A 23,638-nucleotide genomic window follows, 5' to 3' on the forward strand; every position below is an offset into this window, starting at 1 on the left:
AGAACAAGCACGTTTTAACCGAACATGCACAGACACAGACAGTCAAGGTAAAGTGAGACTTGTTGGACGTGCACAAGCTGCCTTGTTCTGATGTTATTTTCTATCAGCTGTGCTATTTGGAGGGCAAGTGAATATGCAGTATTATACTGTCAGTGTACAGCAGGGGTGCCCACTCAATCAGTCAAAAATGTCCATGGGGGAAAAAAATCTCACATTACTGCAGATTTTTTTTTTCTCTCCAGTTGTCTGGAGTTTTTTTTTTGTTTTTTCTGTCCTCCTTGGCCATCGGACCTTACTTTTATTCTATGTTAATTAGTGTTCCCAAATTGTATTTTCTTATTTATTTTGTTTTTTTGTTCGCTTTCTTCATCATGTAAAGCACTTTGAGCTACATCATTTGTATGAAAATGTGCAATAGAAATAAATGTTGTTGTTGTAATCCTCGTGCCATTTATCCGGTTGCATGCTCAAAATGTGCAAAACTGTGCATTTTTTCCCAAAATGTTATTAATAGCTACTTCTGGAAAACCAGCATATACTGTAAATAGGAAAATAAATCTATGCTTTTCAACTGAACACAGGGCTCTTGACCAATGATGGAAAGAGGAAGGTCTTCCATTCAGAAGCACAGCAGTATGGGAATATGTTTTCCCATTTACTGACATGTGTATTATGTGACGCAGGTAACGTCTTTTCCATGGATGTTTTTTCACATCGTTTGCTGTTGTATAGCTCCGGTTGCCATTTAGTTCTATTTTTCCTCTTTACTGCCTTAAAACATATGATTAGTTTTTTTTTCTCAGCTACCACTATACATTACTTGGGGTAAGTAACATATAAACAATTACTTTTGGGTGATGCATTCCTTTAATAAAGAAATTAAATACATTTACTTACAGTGCACATACACAAAGATCAAGGCCAGTTAGATTATGCAAAACAGTTTTTCTTTTTAAAGCTGAACGTTAAAATTCACTTTTAGTGCTGTTCAATACATAATGAGCTGCAAGTAACTCAGGTATGGTGTATATGTACACATATTTCCTTTCCTATGCAGTTGTGACTACACGTAGATGCACACTAAACGACAGCGTGTCCACTGCACAGCATTTACTACGGCGTTACGCGGGGTCTTCGACACAAGTGAGCACGTGGGACGTCGGCGCTTTCCATTGGCTAAGATGAGAATGACGTGCGCGTGTGCAGCCTGAACTCCAACTGACACTTTGTGCCATTCAGTTTTGAGTAACAGCTACAAATCATTAAGATCGGCGCACCTAAACGTGTAGGATAATAACGAAACTATGATGTCAAACAAGTCACTGGGCACCCACCAAATACGTAGCAAGGAAAATGACATATACACCGGAAGTGACCCGACGCATGCGGCCAATTGTGGGGCGGAACTCTCCAGAATCCCTCTGCGGGGCGGAAGTACGCAAAGGTCTTCAGCTGGAGAAAACAAATAAGGCTTCTCAGCGGCTGGTGAGTTTATCTTATAGACAGATCCCTTTAAATAAGCATTGCGAAGAACGGATGATGGTATTGATTTTTGTTTTCAAAAAAAAAATGCCAAGATGTACGTAGAATCTGTTGAGCTGTAGGCGAGCGAATCAAATAGATTAGAGAGGCTCTTCAAGCGCATATTTATCTGCAGAGACGGCAGTGAGGCTGTGTAATAGTGGAAAAGCATACATATCACCGGGAAAAGCAACATGAGTCGTTTCGTTGACGAGCCATCTTACTGCCCAGCGAAGTCGGCCCTTCTGTTGCTACGTTGCTATTGCTAAGTAGTAAGCGAAAGAAACGAAACGAAACCTAAGAACGAAAGTCCAGAAGAGAGCCTCAACTGGGCTGGGCTGCCCTGCCCTGGCCTTTTCGAGTGACCACAGTCGTCGCACGGCATTGGGGCCACGCAGCCAAGACACGGGGTGAAAGTGAACGGGTAGCATCTTCTAGCTCGCTCAGGATCAGGGGCTAATTTTAATTAGCGATTTAGCTGCGGAACAATTGTGCCCCCTTTAACTGGGAAACCACCATTTACTGAGCTAAAGCATACGTGAGACGTTCAGTGCCCACGGACAGCGTGGATGGATGATCACGAAGTAAAAGTAAGAGGAGCCCTCATATGTTAATCTTCGCGACTCTTACCAGTTTGAAAGCTTCTGTGTAATAATTACGCGAACGGTTTTGTTTAGACAGTTTTTATTTTTGTGAATTTAACAATATACACCTCTGAACTTATTAAACTCCCTTGCCAGAAGCTCTACACTTACAGTGTACGTGATTTTCACATAGTGACAGTTTATTCCACCTCCCCGTTGCCCCCCCCCCCATGTGTTAAATGTAGGGTCACATGATGGTGTATGTCAGGGGTTCCCAAACTTTAATCTGGGGCCCCACTTAACGTTTTGACATTTGGTCAGAGACCCCCACTAGTGTAATTCCAGTGCTGTGAAGTAGAGCATAATCTTGTGTTCTTGGTCTGTGCTAACAGCAGTCAAACTTTATGATTTTGTATAATATTAGACCTGTTCATCAAAATAAATGCTTAACTTTGCTATACAGTAATGTTGACACGTATGGTTATCAAATGTTGTGTAATTTCTCTAGGCCAGGGGTTCTTGGCACACCCCTCCTGGATTTGAATGCTTTGAAATGCCACCGTTTGTTTAGTCTTAAATTGTTCAGTACTGAACTTTTATTAAGCACTAAAGGTGGTCGTTCTTCAGTTCACCATCCCTAATATTGTACTTTGGAATTTTAACAAGTGATTACTGATCGTTTTTTTTTTCTGTGGGGTGTGTCTTTTAATTTTATCTATACATGCAAATCAAAATCTTTTTTTCATGAAGCATTTCTTAAATGTGGGAACAATATGGAATAACTAAAAGAAAGCCTAAAATTTCCATACTTTTAATTTGCAAAAAAATACACAGTTACATATGAATTTAGAAAAGAAGTGTTCATTACTTACATAGTACGTCTGGTCAAAAAACAGTAAAATTACTCGGACATCTTTGTTCCTCATTGAATATCCTTCTGTATTCGCCTGACAATTTCTACAACTGTTAAAAAATCATAACACACTAAAACCATTTACTGAACTAAAAGTGTTGTAATGTTGAAAGATTGTACCTGAGAGGGTAACAGACGTACAAACTGGGGGAGTGGAGAAGGTGAGAGAGAAAGCAGCTCTAGTCAGTTGCTACATTTATATGGAACTACTTGATGTATTCTTATTTAAAGACATTCTTTAAAATTTGGCTTCATTTTTTTTAAAATTTTTTTTAAGAAAGGCAACCTTGGCAGGGCTGCCATGAACCACCCCAAGCAGCAGCATGGTGTCCCCCAGTTTGAGAACTCTTAAGTGTTATCTGTTGGCTTAAGGGTCCCTGTGTCTGGATGTGAGTGCTGGCCTGGCTGCTGCCCACTTGAAGACTGCACGTCTCCGCCATGTGTTGGTCTCTTTGACTCCCACATCCAGAGGGGCAGGCATGTTGGCTTAACTGGTGATTCTTTATGGCCGACCTCAGTGGTTAGTATATGTGGGGGTACGTGTGCCTCTGAAGAGCGGGCTTTTTTGAGTTCCAATATGCCTTAATGTGGATTATGAAGGTTTTAGGAAATACAACAACAACAACATTTATTTATATAGCACATTTTCATACAAAAAGTAGCTCAAAGTGCATTACATAATGAAGAATAGAAAAATAAAAGACACAATAAGAAAATAAAATAAGTCAACATTAATTAACATAGAATAAGAATAAGGTCCGATGGCCAGGGAGGACAGAAAAAACAAAAAAAAAAACTCCAGACGGCTGGAGAAAAAAATAAAATCTGTAGATTCCAGACCATGAGACTGCCCAGTCCCCTCTGGGAATTCTTCCTAACATAAATGAAACAGTCCTCTTTGGATTTAGGGTTCTCACGGAAGGACTTGATGATGATGGTCACGTAGACTTCTGCCTTTTAATCCATCCATCATTGTTGGAGCTTTGAGTAGGTGGTGGTGGCGCAGACGGGGCATTACATGTATTTGTATTGCTAACACTTTAATCCAAAGCAGTTTTTATCTTTGCATGTTCCTCCTACTGGATTGCTGTGTGTTCATACCTGTTAAATCAGCCTTTAGCAGTATTCTCTCCTACAGTTACAAACAGATGTTGTTCCCATAGCCTGCAGACCACATCTTTCATAAAACTTTCAGCTTGACGTGTTTTTACAAGAACCCGCCATCTTTATATGTCCAGGTTTGCAGAGATCATGGATGCCAAATGTTGCACACGTGTCACAGCAAGGTTTCTGTGTTGAGACAGTTTTATCCTGGCTGGGCATGTGTTTGGACTTTGGGTGACCCTCAGTCACCTCCACCGTCACGTGGAATCACACGTTAAATTAGCTTACTCATATTTGGGGACGTTAAAGGAAAACCCGAGTGCCTGGACAGTAGAAAGTGCAAAGCCACCCCATTGACTGCAGGATGCTGGAGGGGTGTAGTGTGCTGTTGTAACTGAACACTCATTGGTGAAATCAGTCGATGAAACCTTAAGACTTCCTCTACGTTGTCTTATTTTACCACATGTTCCCACGATTTAAACTAGAGATGCTCCGATCAGGTTATTTTGAGGCTGATTACAATCACCGATTTCATGGTACTTGATCGTCCAATTTTGATATTGATTCTGATTTTTTTTTTTTTTTATTCCCTTTATAAAATTTTTTGCATTAAGCTTCTGCATAACCAGATACATAGTAGTCTTGTGTCCTTTATTAAAGTGTATTTTGTAGTTTAACTGTAGACTACAGGTGTTAACTGGTTTTTATTAACAAAATGAAATTTTGTAGGCTTATTGCACAGTTACCTTAAAAATACCAAAAAAATGCATTTTTATAAAATGCAAACTAATAAAATATGTACAAAAAATATTTATCCATAATACTTATGGCATAAAAGAAAATAAAGTGCTTCTCATAATTACAAGCTGTCATATTGTATAGTTTTTTGTAATGTACCTACCGTATATACTCGCATATAAGTCGGATCTTGAAACCTGAAAAATCGATCATAAAATCAGACCCCGACTTATACGCCCATTCAAAAATGTGACACTTAATTTAAAAAAATATATATTTTTTACATCCTCTTACCTCTACCAATCTCGCATCAGTTTCTCAGACGCATCAAATTTTGTTGCAGCAGCAGCACAGTTACCAGTTTCTTTCACCACTTCAACGACTTTTAATTTAAAACCAGCTTCATATTTTCTTCGGATCGTTGATAAGGGATGCTCTTACGATAAAGGTGTATGAGGGTGTGAGATACAAAAAACACAAATCAGTGCAAATGTCACTTCAGAATAGTTTGGGCATTACTGTGTGGTCACGTAGGCACAATAGAGAGAGAGAGGTTAGGAGCCCACGTTGATACAACTCATTGCCTCGCCCACATAGAAAAGAAAAGGCCGTGTGCTCCGTGGTTACGCTCTCAGGTGGGCGTTAGCATATTGTAATCTCATGGACCAATAGCGTGAGTTTTCCACATTCAACTTCTATGAATGATGTTATAAAATACCAGAAATCATACTGTGAAATCAAGTCCCGACTTATCTGTGAGTATATATGGTATCTGAAACAAGGCTTAATTTAAAAATGTAGTTTTCACCATTTCTCAAGCAACCAAAAAAAATTCTATACACTCACAGGATCAAATAAATGGTATTAGCAACTAAACACTGCTTAGATATAAATACTGTATTCCTGCACTTGTAGGTTTTAATCATTTTTTCATTAATTGCACTACAGCCTTTTTCCTGTTATAATATACACTTAATATCTTTCTACAGGTGTGTTTTTCTTTTCTTCAGTTTTATCAGCTACGCATTTGTAATTCTTGATGTGCAATTATAAATATGGATTACCAGTTTAATTATGTATTACTTGTTTCTTACCAGTTTATGCTGTATGTCACACAGCAACAAATAATAAACACGGTACAAACTTTTAAAAAAGCAGCAAATGTATCAAATGTTCATAAGTTGTTTATCACGAAGACACAATATTGACATGCTTAGCAGGTTTATAAGTAAAATATATTTTTCTGTTAAGCTAGCAAAACTATTGCTAACAAAGCAGCAATTTCAAATCCGTTTTTATTGTTATTCTTTTTCCAGTTGAAAAGCTGAAGTACTTAATACAAGCTTGCAGTCCAAAATTGAAACGGTATCTGTTTTGATTAAAGGGCAAAATTAAAAAGGTCTGAATTCATTAAAATACCTTTTCTTGCGGTTGCACAGAACGCTTTCCCTGATTCCCTTTTTTCAGTTTACTACTCCACCTTCTTTAACGTAAAGGCTGCTGTTCCTGTCGCCTCTCAAACTGATCTAACAAACCTTCACTTGATTCGTTTTCGCTCCAGGACGTTCAGGCTGGCTCGGCTACCGTAACACCTCAGATAAAGGAGCGCTGCAGCTACATTACCGTAAAGCCTAGAAAAGGGGGGCAGAAAATATTGATTTTGTGATTAGCCTTTTTACTGATCACCGATCAACTCATTTTTAGTGAAAATCAGACGATTTAGACTGATAGCCAGTCGATCAGAGCATCTCTAATGAAAACGTTAAATCTTGACTTTGGTCAGTGTTTCTCAAATAGTGGCTCCGTCAAGGGGGGCGCGTTTGACCTCGGGGAACATGCTTTTTTATTTTTCTTTTACATTTTTTTTGAATTTAGAATGCACTTTAAATCTTTTCTGTTACATTTAATAAAGCTATTCTTTGTTGTAAATTGGTCCATATTTCTTTCTTTTTTTGTTCTCGTATACGTTAATAAGGATACAGTGTTATGCAGAGGTGTACTTATAACAATTTTATAGACAAATGATACTATTTATAGTCGCGGGGGGCACGAGATGTTTTCTTCTTCCTAGGGGGGGCATGACAGAAAATAATTGAGAAGCACTGACTTTGGTTAAGTTTAGTTTTATAACGTGAGCATTGAGTTTATTTTAAGAGACGTCTACACTGTGAAGTCATTAGTACAAGAAAACGCTTTTGATACCGTTGACATAGTTTGACTGTGCGTCATCTCATTATGGAGCTGATAGTGTGTCCCACCAGCGGCAGGCACAAGTCACGGTCCTTGATCTGAATGGTCTTTAGCTTTGTTAGTGGGCTTAATGATAACAAGGAGATCTTTCCTGCCTGTTCATTTTGCTGTTTCATGTTATTCCACTTTTTGTTTAATAACACCCTTAATTTTTATTAAGATGTTTGAGGTAAGGCTGAGGTATTGAGGTGCTTCGTCAAACAAGGCCCGCACACTTTGGGGTAGTTTTAACGTTTTTGCATATCTATAAATTGTTGAGAAAACCATCCATGAAGTTCACAGGAACAGGGAAGGCGGTGTTAAGCTTGGCAGGGCAGGTTTTTGTACTTCGGGTAGAAGGCTTCCTCACAATCGTTTTTCAGAGCCGTGGGTGGTCCTCTTTCTACATGTGGAGGTGGCACTTTAGCCTTCTTCACATTTGCCTTCATGCTTTTTACTTTTTCTGCCTTTCTTCAAGTTGCATGTGCAGTGGTGCTCAAGTTGCTTCCATTGGGTAGCCAGGATGCAAACTCAGGGGTGTTGTGAAATGCGTCTGTTTAAATATTGTTATTACTCCTTAATGCATGGGTGAAATTCAGCATAGAGAGGGTCGAAGTCTAAAGTGGCAGTCACAAGGTAAAACGTACCTCTGGATGTTCTGTTACCCTGAAGGTGCACACTTTGGACAGCTTTAATTTGGCTGCTTGTCTTTCAACTATAGGGGACACCCATGGCTTCATCCATTTTGATTGTTTTGCCATTGTGGACCATACCTCTTCAGAATTAAACACAAGGCAGAAATGGACTCTGAATGGGATCAGTCAGTTTCAGCACTCATTAATGCTTAGCTATGCAGCCCCTCTGATTGGGTAGACAGTTTACCAGCATCCATAACGGAAGTCATAGTCTGTGGAGGGTCTGCAGAAATAAATGCACCCTGGGTGAGGTTCTTACCAGCTACTGGGGTACTTGCTTTCCAAAGAAATATTTTTGAACACGATTTTTGTTTTCTGAATTTTATCTTCCTTTTTTTTGTTTATCTACTGTATTTAGCCTGAATTTATATTTCATTGTTTTTGATTTTTATAATTGCACACTTGACAGTGCGGGGCACACTCTAGTCCATAATACAAATTTTGGGGTAGTTTATAAATCTCATTCTTGAAGATATATCTCTATATATTTTTTCTTAGGGCTGAATCACAATCTGATTATTTGGGTGGTTACCTACCAGGTAACACTTGTGGTTGGCCAGCCAGTCAGCTGACATCTGCCACGTCCTCCTGGTTGTGAGAAGCAGCTCATAGATATGTGATACGGTACCTGCCAAATAATTCAAAGAGTACATGACACATGTTTCACCCTTATTGGGGCTCGTGAGGTGTACACACTTTTGCATCCCCTTATGAGGATCAAACCTCGGACGTCAGTGCTGGATGCGAAGCCTCTGGCGTTGCGCCACTGCGGTTGACTCACTTATTTGACAGGTTAAAGACCAGAGTATTACCTGCTTAGGTCTGAGTCGCAATCTGATTATCTGGGTGGTTACCTACCAGGTAAACGCTTGTAGTTGGCCGGCCAGTCAGCAGACATCTGCCACATCCTCTCGGTTGCGAGAAGCTGATCATAGATATGTGATACAGTATCTGCCATATAATACAAGGGAGAAATGCATGTCATGTGCTCTTTGTATTATTTGGCAGATACTGTATCACATACGTACAGTATGTATAAATAAATTGCTAAACAATAATGTTTTAATCTTTTAATTAGAGGAATGACAATTTTTGAAGATTTAAAGAGTACACTAAGTTTGTCATAATAGTAAATGGGTATGCGACATGCTGTTACAGTGGTTTGGTGCCACTGAAGCTACTGTCTTGGTTTTGAATCTTGCTGCCAGTCGTTGTCACGTTCTGCAGATGTCTACTTGGGTTTTTATTCAGGGCCTCGTTTTCCTCCCAGACTCCCAAAGACTTGCATGTGAGGTTATTTGGCCTTTGTATGTGTGGGCCATTGATGAATGAGCATCTTATCCAAGGCTGGTTCCTGTCTGGCATGTGATAGCACCAGGATAGGCTTTAGCCCTCATGACTCAAATTGGATTAAGCAGATTTCAGAATGTTATGTTATGGAGTTTAGGACTGGGTGTAAAAGCAGAAGCACAGTAAAGGTGATTTAACATTGTTCGATCAATGATGTTTCTCTTCTCTGTCTCATATGTACTCTTTACTTTGCTGTTTTCTACTAGAGCAGATCTGAAATGGATGAATTGGTGCACGACTTGGCATCGGCGCTGGAGCAGACCTCGGAACAGAACAAACTGGAGGAGTTATGGGAAGAGATGGTCCTGAGCCCGTTGCAGCAAAGAAGGCAAATCCGCAGGCGGCGTGGCCGTAAGCGGCGCTGTGACTCTTCGCATTCTCTGGAGCACGCACGATGTTTCAGCGAGGCCTCGGAGTCGAGTTTGGATGAAGCTGCCAAGGACTGTCGGGAAAATGCAGCAGCGGCAGCAAACTTCAGCGACTCTGATGACATGGTCATGGCAAAGAGACGCCCCTCCTTTTCTTCATCACTCAAAAACAAGCAGCACTCTTGGCCAGAATCGGACTCTTTCACAGAAAACACACCAGGCAGGCCCATGAGGCGGAGGCGGAAGGTCAAACGAATGACCTCAGATGTGACAGTCAGCCTCCAACAAAAATTAAAAGTGTCTGAGCTGGACAGTGAAAGGAGTGTCAACCATAAATCTGCCAAAAAGCAGCGCCTTTCCAAGTTAAAGAAGAGCACTTCCTGGATAGCTGCCCACGATGCCATGAGTAATAGCAGGTTCATTAATGAGGAGGGGTGGAAGGAGAAAATGTTTGAAGGAGAAGAGCAGAAGGAGGCATCTGATGAGAATATGTCAGAATGGTAATGTATATCTAAGATTAATGTGTGAATACTGTACTCTGGTGGGGGATATTTGATGCCTGCTCAAAACTTTTAACTCTTTCATTATGAGTGCCAGCTCATGTTTTTCATAAAATGTCTCAAGGAGTTAATTTACTGGCGTGCATTTCTTTCAAACAATAATGAAAAGAATGTTGTTGTTTTTATTTTTTATGTTCCCTTTAGTGTGGTGTATAGTGCTAGTGGGGCTATAGCATAGTCCTTCTTTGTTACTAAAATAATGTAATTTTTAAAGCAGTCACTGGAAGCCATATTAGTAGATTATTACTGATGTGTGACTCCTGAAGGTACAATGTTTTTGAGAGCAGGTCTTGTTGTAATCGGCCGCTGTGCTCCATTAATGTCGTGGGTTTCCTGGTCTTGAGCAGAGCAGATTTAGGTAGCAACAGAGTAGAACTACTGTTGTATTTGACCCCCATAAATGTGCGGTGTGTTACATACTGAGTGTTCGTAGTCTCGTCCTCCCAGCATGTGTTTGGGCTGTGCGAGGAAACACAAAAAGAACATGTTAGCTTTACAGCAGGTGCTGCCATGGCAAGGGCTCAAAGCGGGCACCAGCACTGTCGAGCAGGAATTCTGCATACTTGTCAGCGTGTCTCTGCCTTTTTTTTTTTTTTGGTGATAAAATATCAATTTAGTATAAAGACGTTCACTTGATTGTAAAAGGAACAACAGGTAGCTTGTAGTTAAGTTTTTTGTTTGTAAAGCTAATTGCTGAAAGACATTTAAATTGTCAGGTATGATTTCCAAGGTATAATGAAATGTCATTGATTTGCAGCTGGACATATTTCTGTCCTTAGTTTAGTATGGTATGTCGTCATCATCATCACCATCCTGGCACAGTTTTAACACAGTGAGCAGAAGTACTAAGGAGCAAAGAGAATCACAATGGGGGTTTAGTGGAAGTGCTTGTGGAACAGAGCAAAGTGAAAGGGGAGGTGAATAAGGGGGGCCTACGGTGTAAATGGCACATTATAAGCTCAGCTACAACAACAACAACAACATTTATTTCTATAGCACGTTTTCATACAGATAATGTAGCTCAAAGAGCTTTACATGATGAAGAAAGAGAAAAAAGACAAAATATATTACAAAAATAAAATTAGGCAATACTGATTAACATAGAATAAGAGTAAGGTCCGATGGCCAGGGAGGACAGAAAAAACAAAAAAAACTCCAGATGGCTGGAGAAAAAAAATAAAATCTGTAGGGGGTTCCAGGCCACGAGACCACCCAGCCCCCTCTAGGCATTCTACCTAACATAAATGATCTCAGTCAGTCCTCATGGTATTCAGGCTCCATGTGGAAGAACTTGATGATGATGGTCATGTGGACCTCTGGCCTTCAATCCATCAATGTAGGTAGAATACACAAGAATAGCACAATTGTATTGCATTGTATTGAAAAAATAGAAATAATTCTAGATATTTTATACATGTAAGAATCCTACTATTGTGCTGTTCTAAATGTAAAATAAGAGAAGGGAAAAAAAGAGCAGCTAATTAAATGAGATCAATTATTATCACTGCTTGCAAGTCTGGCTGGAAGAAAAGCCTGCAGCCACAGAGGGTCCCCAGGACTGAGTTTGAGAAGCCCTGCTTTAAAATATTGTCAAGCAAGATATTTAACACAATTACTGAGGCCGGAATGGGAAGTTCATTGCAATATCAGTGGTGTACAACGTTGTTTAAATGTGGGCACACTTCATTATGCAATAAATGCAGGCAGGCAGTTGCATTCAGGGTCATGGCGGCCCATCAACAATCTGAGAAGACAATATGGTACTGTAGGTGTGCTTACTTTAAATAGTCATAGTGACTGGTACACGCCATGTGCCCATTTAGTATTTTATAGATAGAATCTAATTCTCTGCTTGAAATTCACTTGTGGGTAGGAGTTTGCTGTAATAACCAAAGAGGTTTTATTTTCATGCCACTTTTCTGTAGTGGAGCACATCTGCGTATCGGTTATTTCTGAATTAGTCCCAATCTTAATAGTTCATTCTTAGTGCAATAATAAAATTACAAGGACATTGCTTAGTTAGGACTGGAGCATTAATTTATCCATGAGGTCTTCTTTGGCCTGCGCTTTTCTGGAAGTGTCACTTGTGACTCTGAGCACTCATTTTTACTAAGCGGGTAGCTGTTGGTTGGTTAAGGCGTTGGACTGTAGTGAACAGGGCTGCTCCTTTGGTTCCCATTACTGACTGAGAGTGTGACTCTGGGCCTGGTCCTAACCTATTCAGAAAATAAATCATTTGGATAAGTGTCAGTCAATGAATAAATAAATGTAAGGGATGTGTCAGATTCCTTGCAACTCTGGCTGTTGTTATTTAACGCACTCTCTTGAAGTTGGGTTTAGGTTGCTTACAGATTTAAAAATATTATACAGCCGCAGACAATGGAGCCCTTAGAAGCCCAAATCAGTTTACAGTGTTTGGTAATGCAGAGATCAGTCCACTTTAGGTGTAATGTAATAAAAGTCATGCAAACAGAACACAAAAGATGAGAAGATGGCACAAACTCCGAGTAACAGTATTCCAGGAGAAACTGAATGGTCTGGCGTCCAGGATTCCATTAGAATGAGTTTCAGTTTGGCTGTCTGAGGTCATCTGGCCTTTCGTGCTGGCTGCTCTGCAGTGTTGTACACCACGAGGCAAAGCACAGAACTGTACTGAAATACATCAAATAGATATTATTTTTATATAAAAAACAAACACATTTATTTAAAGCACAAGCAAATATAAGGTGGAATTCCAGGAAACTGCAAACTTATTCATGTGGATGGATGTGTTTAAGCTTTGTGTTGAGAAAAACAAGAACCATACACTACTAAAAATGGCAAGGCCTGTTAACTGGCCACACAATCACAAGCGGTTCCTCACTGGAAAGCCCCCTCTAATTCAATAAGTTAGAAAGAAATAATGCCCAAATTAAATATGCCAGGTGGCAGCTGTTCTGTCCTCAGGTCTTTGCACTAAAAAGACTTGTCCAGAAAATGAAGACGAGCACATTCTGACTGGAGGGCTTCTTCGTTCCACCAAGAGCAGCGAGGGCACTGATTGGAGGACACTCATGTTCCCCTGCACCGGAGAGAGGGACTGTGATTGAAGAGCCCTCCTGTTCACTCTGTGATTGGAAGTCTGCTTTTTCTGTCCTCCAAGAGTAAGTGAACTCTGATTGGAGGACTCTCTTGTCAATTAGTAATGTCTTATTGCTAGATGACCGCAGATATCTTGTCAGTCACTGAAAATACACTTTGGAAGGATAACACAGGAGTTACAGGCACAGTCATTTTTGATGAGTATAATTGTCATTTTCATGTATAAATACATCTGCTCATCATTGGAACGGACTCGCACTGTTTTACTATAGAAGCAAATCATATACACCAGCGTGCAGTCACTTATTTATCATCAGTCCTCACTTTGCCCAACACCATTCCACCTAAGTGCACTCTCTCTGTCTCTCTCACACACACACACACACACACACACACACACACGATGGCTCAATTTAGAGAGATCAATTTGCCCAACGTTCACATCTTCAGGATGACAGAGGTATTTGAACCTGAGACTGGGAAGATATGAGGCTGCAGTGCTAACTGCTGCACCACTATGTCACCACTAATTATTTATGCCAAAGAAAAATGTTAGTTTTGTTTAATTTTTAAAATAGTTTTTTGTTCTTGTACTATTTAGAGAGTGAACTTAGTTGGAATTAGCAAGATTCTGGGGAGAGAGCAATTAGAAATATTCAGAAGTGTGTTTGGGGCATTGCCGGGTAAAGCACCTCACTCATTTACGCGAGCATGTTGGCCTTCCTTGGTCTGCAGTTTCTCTGTTCTCATGCCGCTAGCACGTTTATTAAAGAAAATAAATCTATCGTATGTGAAATGGCGTGTGTTTTCTGTTCTGTTTCTGTTGTAGATTTCATGGATTCCCACAAGCTCTTTTCCCAGTTGCTTTCCACTCCGTTTGGTGTCATCTGTATTTGGAATGGGGTTTAGGCCGAGAGGGCAAGTGGACGACAGTTTATTTGTCACTGCAGAGAGCTGCACAGAGCAAGAGTGGAGCTTCCATATGCATCATATACAATTTAGACAGTTTACTAGTTGCATTCATTGAAGTTGGCAGCATTCATTAAATATTATTTTTTTTAAATCGGTGCCTGCTAATGAAACTGTTTTCAAATCATACATTTCCCTATCATGCATATTTTTTAGAGTTTGCACGATATTCTTAGCACGTTTATACAATACAATATGTAACAGAATAGCTACACAGGTTAGAATGGATCGGGTTTATAAACGTTTGGTTCCACACCTCATTGTGGACTGCTAGTGCAACAACACATTTTGGGAATGTGCGTCCATCTGTTTAGTTTCAGAATTCACTTACTCCATTGTACTGTAGGTGAACTTCAAGCTGGAGCCTGTCTTGGTGATTAATAATCTGCTAAATTGAAATTAAATTTCATCCCTGCTTGTTCTTGGGGTATCAGTGTTAAAGCCCGGAAGACGTACATGTCGTGTGTCACCCTGTTGCTCCTCACGCATCCAGAGCCGAGACTTCATGCTCCGTGTAATTCCTGTGAATACGAGGGAAGGCAGAGATAAGCAGAGGCTGAATTACACGTTTCCGATGACTTGCCTTGTAAATGTCAACACACGTTATCATTCTGTGAGCTTTAAGCGCATTTACTACAAAAAACTGGATCATGTTGTGAACATTTTGTCTTTCTGTCACATAGCATTTCAAAATATTTGGAACCTTTAAAAAAAGGGTGAGTTTTTTGTCTTTCAATAAAGGAAAGCATTACATGCTAAAAGTTTTTAATGTTTAACTTTATAATCGAGTTTCCTGATCAGCAGGGTGCAGTCACCCTGACGTGACTGTGTTCTGGGCCTCTTTGGGCACATTGATGTGGTGGTCAGCTGTAGCAGTAGAGGACTTGCTGTAACTGAGATGGCAGCTTGACACCTGCAGTGTTGCGATTGCTGCACGTATTTCTGAATTGTGACTTTTCCAGTAGACGGACAGTCTTTACCTAATGTGTAGCGGCTGAAATGAACAAAGTCATTAAAGCTGCTTATACTGTGCGATTCCCAGTACTAGTTTTTCTTTTCTGTGGACCACCACCTTGTTTTCCGCCCAGCATGCAGCACCGCTTTACTGCCATGTGAATAAGCAACATGCCAACAACAATAGAATTGTACTTTCAAGATGAGGTCTTAATTGGCAAATGGCAGTGATGCATCCTGGTTTAGCTTGCTGTCATCCAAGGCCAGTTCAGGTTACCTCCCTAAAATGCCTTCCCTGCTTTCCACTTCTGAATGTCTGAGGTTCTCCAGCTGAGCTGCTGAGATGGGACATCACTTGCTTAGGTAATTGGGAAGTGTCTATGGCGTCAGGAAGGGGTGAGCTCATGTTGACGACCAGCTTGGTTTCCAAGCACTCTTGCCAAATGTCTGCCTTGTCTTGGTCATCTCTACATGTTTGTGTTTCATGAGTTTTAGGGAAGTGTGTGTATTCTTTACATTTTATTTATTTTACTTTTTACATGCTACAAAAGTTGCAAAGAATGCTGCTTCAGTTTGGTGATTTACTGTAAATCTTACTAAGTCTTACTAAAGAAATGTGGCCCATCTTTCACCCTGATTATGAATTTGTTTGTCTAAGTTAGCACAGTAAGATTTCTTATTGTCCAGATATTTCTCAAACATGATGATACTTAAGGCAGAGTGGTGGCTCTGAGGCTCGGGATCTGCACTGGCATTCAGAAGGTTGCCGGTTCGAATCCCGTAAATGCCAATAGGGACTCTGCTTTGCTGGGCCCTTGAGCAAGGCCCTTAACCTGCAATTGCTGAGCGCTTTGAGTAGTGAGAAAAGTGCTATATAAATGCAAAGAATCATTATTATTTATTATTATTACCCACTGGTTCATAGGTGCATGGAGCCAAATCTCAAATGCATCCTTCAACAAGCTACCTGAAGAAAGAGGTAGACGACATCTGATTTAAGGGAATGGACGAGGTTTGATTTGTCCGATTTCCTGCCTCAGACCACCGCTTAATGTGTTACATGTGGTTTGAGCCCCCTCATTAGAGACTCGCTATTCTTTAATCCATCTGAGGCTTAACCTTCGCTGGCCCAAAAAGAGGTCTTTTCTTATTTAAATTGGTAAGTTTGATAAGCCAATAGAGGTGAATGCAGAAGACAAAGAAATACAGAAATAATTGCTTCCTCTGTGCTTTAAGAGCTTATTTTAAAATATTACTGATTAGATCCTGCCATGTTTTGAAAAAAATCTGTACGGATCCTCTAACTGAGTATTTGATTTTTTCCAATTTCAAATAATATAACACATCGGCTTCCCACTGACTTAAAAGAGGAGAGTTTGGGTTCTTCCAGTTTATCAGAATCAGTCTGCGTGCCAAAAGTGTAGTGAATACAATCACAATTTGTCTTTCTCCACTTTAAGCCCCTCTGGAAGAACCCCAAACACAGCTGTTTAAGGGTTAGCAGGGATTGTGAGTCCAAGGCTGTCTGAAAGGTAATTAAAAATTTTGGTCCAGAATAATGTTAATTTGTTGCAGGCCCAGAACATGTGACCCAGTGAGGCTGGAACTTGATTGCAACGTTCGCAGGTTGGATCATGTCCTGGAAACATTTTGGAGAGTTTTAGTCGAGACAGATGTGCTCGATATATAATTTTGAGTTGTATAATTGTATGCTTTGCGCATATGGAGCTCAAGTGAATTCTCTGCATTGCTATTTTCCACTCTTTTTCTGATATATTAATTGAGAGATCTTTTTCCCAGTGTCCTCTTGGATCTTTGAAAGGGAGGGATTGTAAAATAATTTTATATATTGCAGAGATGGTGTCTGAGTCCTTGAGATTGAGCAAGATTTTTTCCAGCATGGATGAGGGTGCAAGATGAGGAGCCATCCTTCTTTTCAATAACAGTCATAAGCCTTCCATTCATGGAGTCTGTTTGTTTATCTGTTGACAACTTTTTGTGCAGCAGCAACCACAGCCTCTCCCAGACGCCGTTCAGAGAGGTGTTCTCTTTTCCTTTCCCGTAAATCTGCCATTTAAGAAGGGCTTTAGGTCAGGTGAGGAAGGGGGCCATGTCATTTTTCTTTTATCTTTAAGGCCTTTACTGGCTGGCCATGCTGTGGAGTACTTCGATGCATGTGATGGAGCATTGTCCTGCATAAAAATCATGGTCTTCTAGAAAGATACAGACTTTTTCTTTTACCACTGCTTGAATAAAGTGTCTTTGTCTTTGAAAAATAAGCAGTAGGTTTGTTGAGTTTATTTTGAGTCCATCTTAAACCTGAAAAGGTCCAACTAGCCCATCTTTAATAATACCAGACCATATCAGTACCCCACCTTCATCTTACTGGTGTCTGAGTCAAAGTGGAGCTCTGTGCCTGTTACAGATCCAGCCATGGGCCCATCCATCTGCTCCGTCAAGAGTCACTCTCATCTCATCAGTCCATAAAACCTTTGACAAATCTGTCTTCAGATATTTCTTGACCCAGCCTTGACGCTTCAACTTGTGTGTCTTGTTCAGTGGTGGTTGGGTTTCAGCCTTCCTTACCTTGGCCATGTCTCTGAGCACTGAATACCTTGTACTTCTGGGCACTCCAGGTAGGTTGCAGTTCTGGAATATGACAGCACTGGAGGATAATGGGTTCCTGGCAACTTCACGTTTGATTCTTCTCAAATCTTTTTTTTTTTTCCCAAACATGTTTCTTGTGGCCCTGTTGACTTTTTGCAATAAACCGTTTGATGGTTCTGTGATCACACCCCAATATCTGAGCAATTTCAAGAGTGCTGCATCCCTCTGAAAGACTTTTTACAATTTTTGACTTTTTAGTGTCGGTTAAATCTCTTTTTTGGCCCATTTTGTCTGAGGAAAACAAGCTGCCTAATAATTCTGCACCCCTTGATATAGGGCGTTGATCTCCTTAGGCCACACCCTCCCTCATTACACAAATACACATCACCTGATATGCTTAAATACAACAACAGCATTTATTCATATAGCATATTTCATACAAATAGTGTAGCTCAAAGTGCTTTACATGATGAAGAAAAAGAAAAAAAGACAAAGCAAGAATTAAAATAAGACAACTCTAATTAACATAGAATAAGAATAAGGTCCTGTTGTGATGTAAGATTTTGCATATAACTTGATAAATGTTTTGTATGTCTATTTGTAATTTAGGCAACGTAATTTAGTGTCACTTTGGCGAGAGGCATTTGTGTTTGAGTTTACGACTTTTCTTTGTAATTTTACGACAGGATTTGGGGGGATGTGTCTTAAACCAGTTTGGCGAGTGTTTCTTTGCTAAAGTCTTTCTCTCATCCCCCAAATAAAGCCAGGTTAGCTTATTGGCTGTAGGGCTTGGACAGAAAACCTATAAATTTGCTTGCTCAACCACATTCTCTCTCTAACCAACATATGATGAAGAAGCATCTCTCTTGCTAACCTGTGATGATGTAGAAGTATCTTTCTCTTGTTAACAACTGATGAAGACCATCACACCATGAACTGAAGACAACACAATGAAGAGCACAGCTTCAGCCATTTTGAACAGAAATGTGGCTAAAAGCTGAGCACCAATGATGCCTTAACTAGAGACATTAAGTAACTACAAGTCTGTGTGCCACCTGAGTTACACATCACCATTTAATCAGGTTGTATGGTTGCCAATATTCAAATGTACTTTGCATTTTGTTATTATTTATGAATGTTATCAGTAATACATTATTTTATGTGTAACTTAACTCCTGCTTGTTTTTTTACTACATCTAATTGCCTGAGGTTATAGATATAGAAGGGAAGGTGGGGATAAGTTATATACAGTGGTAAGTCTGTGAGATTAGGCATTCTAAGGCTACATATTAATAATACAATAGGGGGAAGTAGAGTAATATATATATTACTCTACCAAGATAAAACAGGTCTGATGACCAGGGAGGACAGAAAAAACAAAAAAAACAACTCCAGACGGCTGGAGAGAAAAAATAAAATCTGCAGGTGTTCCAGACCATGAGACCGCCCAGTCCCCTCTGGGCATTCTACCTAACATAAATGATCAGTCCTTATTGAATTCAGGATTCTCATGGAAGGACTTGATAATGACGGTCACGTGGACTTCTGGTCTTTAATCCATCAGTGTAGGACATCATGGTGCTTTGATTAGGTGGTGGTGGCACAGATCTCCGCCACAGAAGACTGGAAAAAGAACAGAAGAGAGAGTAGGGGTTAGTACAGATTTTGGAGCCACCATGAATAGTAATGATAATTAATTTAATATGCAGAGCATCAGGATTAAATTAAAATGAAGTTATGAGAAGGCCATGTTAAAGTAATGTGTTTTTAGCAGTTGTTTAAAGTGCTCCACTGTATTAGCCTGGCGAATTCCTATTGGCAGGCTGTTCCAGATTTTAGGTGCATAACAGCAGAAGGCCGCCTCACCACTTGTTTTAAGTTTAGCTCTTGAAATTCTAAGCAGATCCAGTAACTGTTTAAGTTTGTACAGCTTAGAGTCGGAATACATCAATAAAAATGATGATATGGTCAAAATACTCACTTGTCTAATAATTGTGCGCACAGTGTATATGTGAAGTTTGGCATCTAGAAAAAGTCATCCTTTGAGTTTAGCACATTTTGTTGATTACTGTACTAGTCATAATTCAGTTAGTGGATAGTCTCTTTTGCTATATTCAAAGTGAAAAATAACATTTTTACTTAAAGGGAACGTTAAGATGTTATTTTGTGAATTGCCAATTTTCTGTCTGCCCAGTGCTGTTTTTTTTTTTTTTTTTTTTTTTCTGCTCAAGTGTATTTTTGATGATCCTATTATCTAACGGTCAGTTAAAATAAAATAAAGATAACTTCAATGACCAACAATGTGGCAACAGAGAGCTGTACATCTTCTAGTTTAATTTGTGTTGACCTTTTTGGCCTCTCAGTGGCACTTGTTTTCTTATTTTATGGAAAAATCAATACTGTTTCTGACAGAAAACAGCTCCAGAGAAGAAATAAATGGAAACAGCGAAGCTTGCTGTCAATCATTTTTCACTTTAAAAACACTCTGTTTTAAAGCGAGTTCAACCAAAGTATTAAAGGAGGGAAATCGGCGGATGCGATCGTTGTTTTACGGGGTGGGGGGGGCAGGGTGCTTTACAGCTGTACTCCGGTAGCACCTGAGGTTCATGTTTGCTATAAATTCTTTCTTTAATGCATATGGTCTTGCTAGAGAGTCATTGACAGCAGATCACGTAGTCATTTTTTGATGTAAATGTTCTCATTCTTTCCATTAACCCCATCGCTATTATTTAGCTAACCCTTTAAACGCGGGCTGGCCTCAAGGTCAAAGCTGTCCGAGGTCAGTTCTTCCTTATGGCAAGTCACGTGAGTGCTAAGCAGATGTTGACCTGTAGATCTTGCTGCGCTCTCTCCCTCGGTTTGGCGTTCAGAGTCCTGCCTGCGGCTTTGAAGTTGCCTCAGTAACACAAATGGCAAAAGCAGAAAGCCCAGCAATTCTCCTTAATGCTTTGAATAAAAACGCTGGCACTTCAGGCATCTGCAGCAGTTGCTCCGATCACACTGGAGATTTGCGTGGATGTGAAGTCCACCTATAGCAGGGATATTACTGGGTCAGAAATTGGAGCGTTGTAACCTTAAATATTTGTATCACTAGTGAATCGGGTAGTAATGTTAATATTATTAGATCAGGTAGGCTTCTTTTAAAATACCAGTCTTCTTTTTCCAAATTATACAGCTTTAAATCTTGGACTAGAATATCAGTGGAAGTCATTTATCTCTAATTACAAATTTAAAATGGGTAAATTTGCTTAAAATGGAATTTGAGAATAGTAAAGGAAGCTTATTAGGGAATGAAATCAATGCATCTTACAAGCTAGTGTTTTTTAGTTCGTTTTTGGGTATGCTGTGGTCCATTGGGCCCCTGAGCAAGGCCCTTACCCTGCAACTGCTCCATCCTGCATCCAACCCCTGCAAGCACGTCCTCCAACTTGTAGGGAAAACTCGGGGGACGGTGGCAGGATTGGTACTCCAGCCTCCGTCAAAAACCTCACTGGGTGGTCGGCCTTAGTGGTGGTTGGTGTGACTCGCGCTGTAATCCGTGCATACGCCCAACCTTCTCCTCCATTAAAAACGACAAACACTCTTTTCAACTTAAAATTCAAGTAATGAAATCATTTAGTGAAAGCACCTATTCATGAAAAAAGTAATTGTTTATTCCATTGTTTGTTTCTTATTTATTATTTCCCAGACTTTGTATTAGCCGACTACATTTGATTGTTAGCAAGCAGTTGGGATTAACGTTTAGAAGATGCACAAGAAGCTTTACAGTGCTGTCAGTCCTGCAGTTAGAAGATCAGCCGGCCAACTGAGAAGGCTACAGAAGGTTAACTAACTGGATCAGTAAAGCTGTAGAAAACCCAGGAAGACCTCCACAGTCCCAAGATGCTTTGTAATGGCTGCAGCTATAGGGCCTTCACTGGGGATGAATGGTGAGACCTGACAAGGAAGTGGTGTGCAGCAGAGAATTCTGGGGGATTTACTGTCAGTCAATAAATGTCTGCATCGTGATTGTCATTGTGCTCATCAGCACAGAGTGCATTCCAGGAGTAATACAAACAGTGAAAAGCAGAGTTAGTTTAAATAAAACTGAACATGTGGGGGTCCGTTCCATTTTCAATGTGGAGTTACTCTTATATTTCTGTATGTGTTACTGAATTTGTGTTCCTTCTGTAGGGTTTGTTTGTGTTTTTATGCCCGCGTCAGACATGCTGTTTTGAGGCTACTCAAAGCTCTGTTCTGTTTGTTCCGCTTTACAGTGCAGTTATTTATCCTCTGTGCTTCACTCCTTTGTATTTTTATGTTTTTCTAATATTTCTAGCAAATTGTACCAGTTGCTTCAGTTTGTTTTGCATTGTATTTAATGTGTTTTCAGCAAATCAGTTTTGGGTGGGCTGCTTGAATGACCAGTGCCTTCTGAGTTATAATTGCTGCCTTTATTTCTCTGGCTGTATTTGTTTTCCTTCATATCCTCATTTTACCTCTGGAATGAGAAACTCATTTAATCTCCAGATCATTTTACATTTTGCTAATCTTTAAACTTCCTTGGTTGGCTGGCTGGCTGACTGGTGTGTGTTGGGGGGTGCTGGCTGTGGACAGATTATTTACCGACGACTGTTGCACCTCCAATTCCTGTGTTGGCACGTCCATTGTTTGTATAAATAAGCATACGCATGTTGAGAGCATTTCAGATGTGAAGCGCTTCTGTCTGTGCTGCACATGCATGGAGTGAATTTTAATGACGAGTTTTCAGACAGAGGGGAAGGTGGATTCACAGTGCGTAGACCAAATGTATTTCATGTACGACATTCAAAGAAAACCTTTAGCAGTTGAGTGTGTGTTAGTTAGCTAAGGGCTCACACAGTTCTGTCCTGGGATTCAGATTTGCTTGATCGGTTTTACTAATAGGAGGCCTAATTCACACGTTTGCTGGTGTTTGGGTGATGATAGTGCAGTCGGTGCTGGTTCTGTCTCTCATTTAGGTCAGCCAGGGTTAGGGTTCTTGCTCAGTGACTGTGCTGAGTTTGCCTGTCCTCCCTGTGTCCTCCTTTATCCAAAAAACGTATTTGACGTGTGAGTGAGTAGAGTGGGTGCCCATTCAGGACTCATTCCTGCCACGTGCCCTACCACCCTAGCCTAGCACACCACTGTTTGTTTTCTCTCATCCAAAAGAAAATTGAAACATTTTAATGGTGTGAGTGATTAAGATTGCTCATGTTCTCTTTATCTATTTGTATGGCTTAAAGAAAGATTGTATCACATGTATGCCAAGTGTATACAGAAATGTAAAATATTCTGAAAGGGTCACACATTTCCTAGCACCACATTTGCAGGTAATCAGTAGATTTTAATTACAGACATTTTGTTTGGATTCATTCATTCATCAGTGTGAATGTGCTCAGCGGTGGGCTTCACCAGAATCGATTTTCCACATATAAACACCTAGAAAAAAAATAAAAACTGAGACATCCACCCTAAAAATTGCAATTTTTCTTGTCTACCTTTTAACCCCAGTATCTCCAGAAAACAATATGAAGTAGAAATGATTGATTAACAAAACAGCACACATTTTTATTTATTTTTTTTGCTTGACAACAATAATTATTAAGAATGTTTAAATATTCAAGCTTGTTGAAAAAGAAAAGGATTTTTACATTCGCCACCAAATAACTCTTTAATGATTGATCCGCTCCCTTTTTTACTGAATGCTTATTATATGACAAGCAAAAAAAAAAGGCTGTGCGCTCCTATTTTATTTTTCTTTAAGGCAAATAATAAGACAGCAAATGACCCATTTATGACGAGATCTGTGGTTGAGCGGGAGACGGTGGGAGTGAGAGCGGGTGAACACCTAATGGGGGTCCGCCAGGAGTGCTGCTCCTGAAGGAAGAGGAGGAGGAGGGTGTGTGTGTGCCACTCAGTCCTCATTGGTCTCTGACCGGTCAAGTCGTATGTTACGACACCTCTA

The 23,638-nt window shown here is 40.0% G+C and overlaps 1 protein-coding gene across 4 annotated transcripts in view; it reads left to right on the plus strand.

Moving 5' to 3' along the window:
• The first annotated feature begins 1,215 nt into the window (after positions 1-1,215).
• The window catches only part of gpatch2 (G patch domain containing 2), a 137,579-nt gene continuing 115,156 nt past the window's right edge, over positions 1,216-23,638 (plus strand). Inside the window, exons 1-2 of one of the 4 annotated variants that reach the window (XM_039741751.1) lie at positions 1,216-1,485; positions 9,341-10,002. In XM_039741751.1, the coding sequence (XP_039597685.1) occupies positions 1,354-1,485; positions 9,341-10,002 (794 nt within the window). In that variant the 5' untranslated portion in view covers positions 1,216-1,353. Of the gene's footprint in view, positions 1,486-1,869; positions 2,112-9,340; positions 10,003-23,638 lie in introns of those variants that run through there. The other 3 variants (XM_039741754.1, XM_039741752.1, XM_039741753.1) reach the window with 3 other exon arrangements.

This window comes from Polypterus senegalus, chromosome 18 (assembly GCF_016835505.1).
Source record: "Polypterus senegalus isolate Bchr_013 chromosome 18, ASM1683550v1, whole genome shotgun sequence".
Classification (NCBI taxonomy): domain Eukaryota; kingdom Metazoa; phylum Chordata; class Cladistia; order Polypteriformes; family Polypteridae; genus Polypterus; species Polypterus senegalus.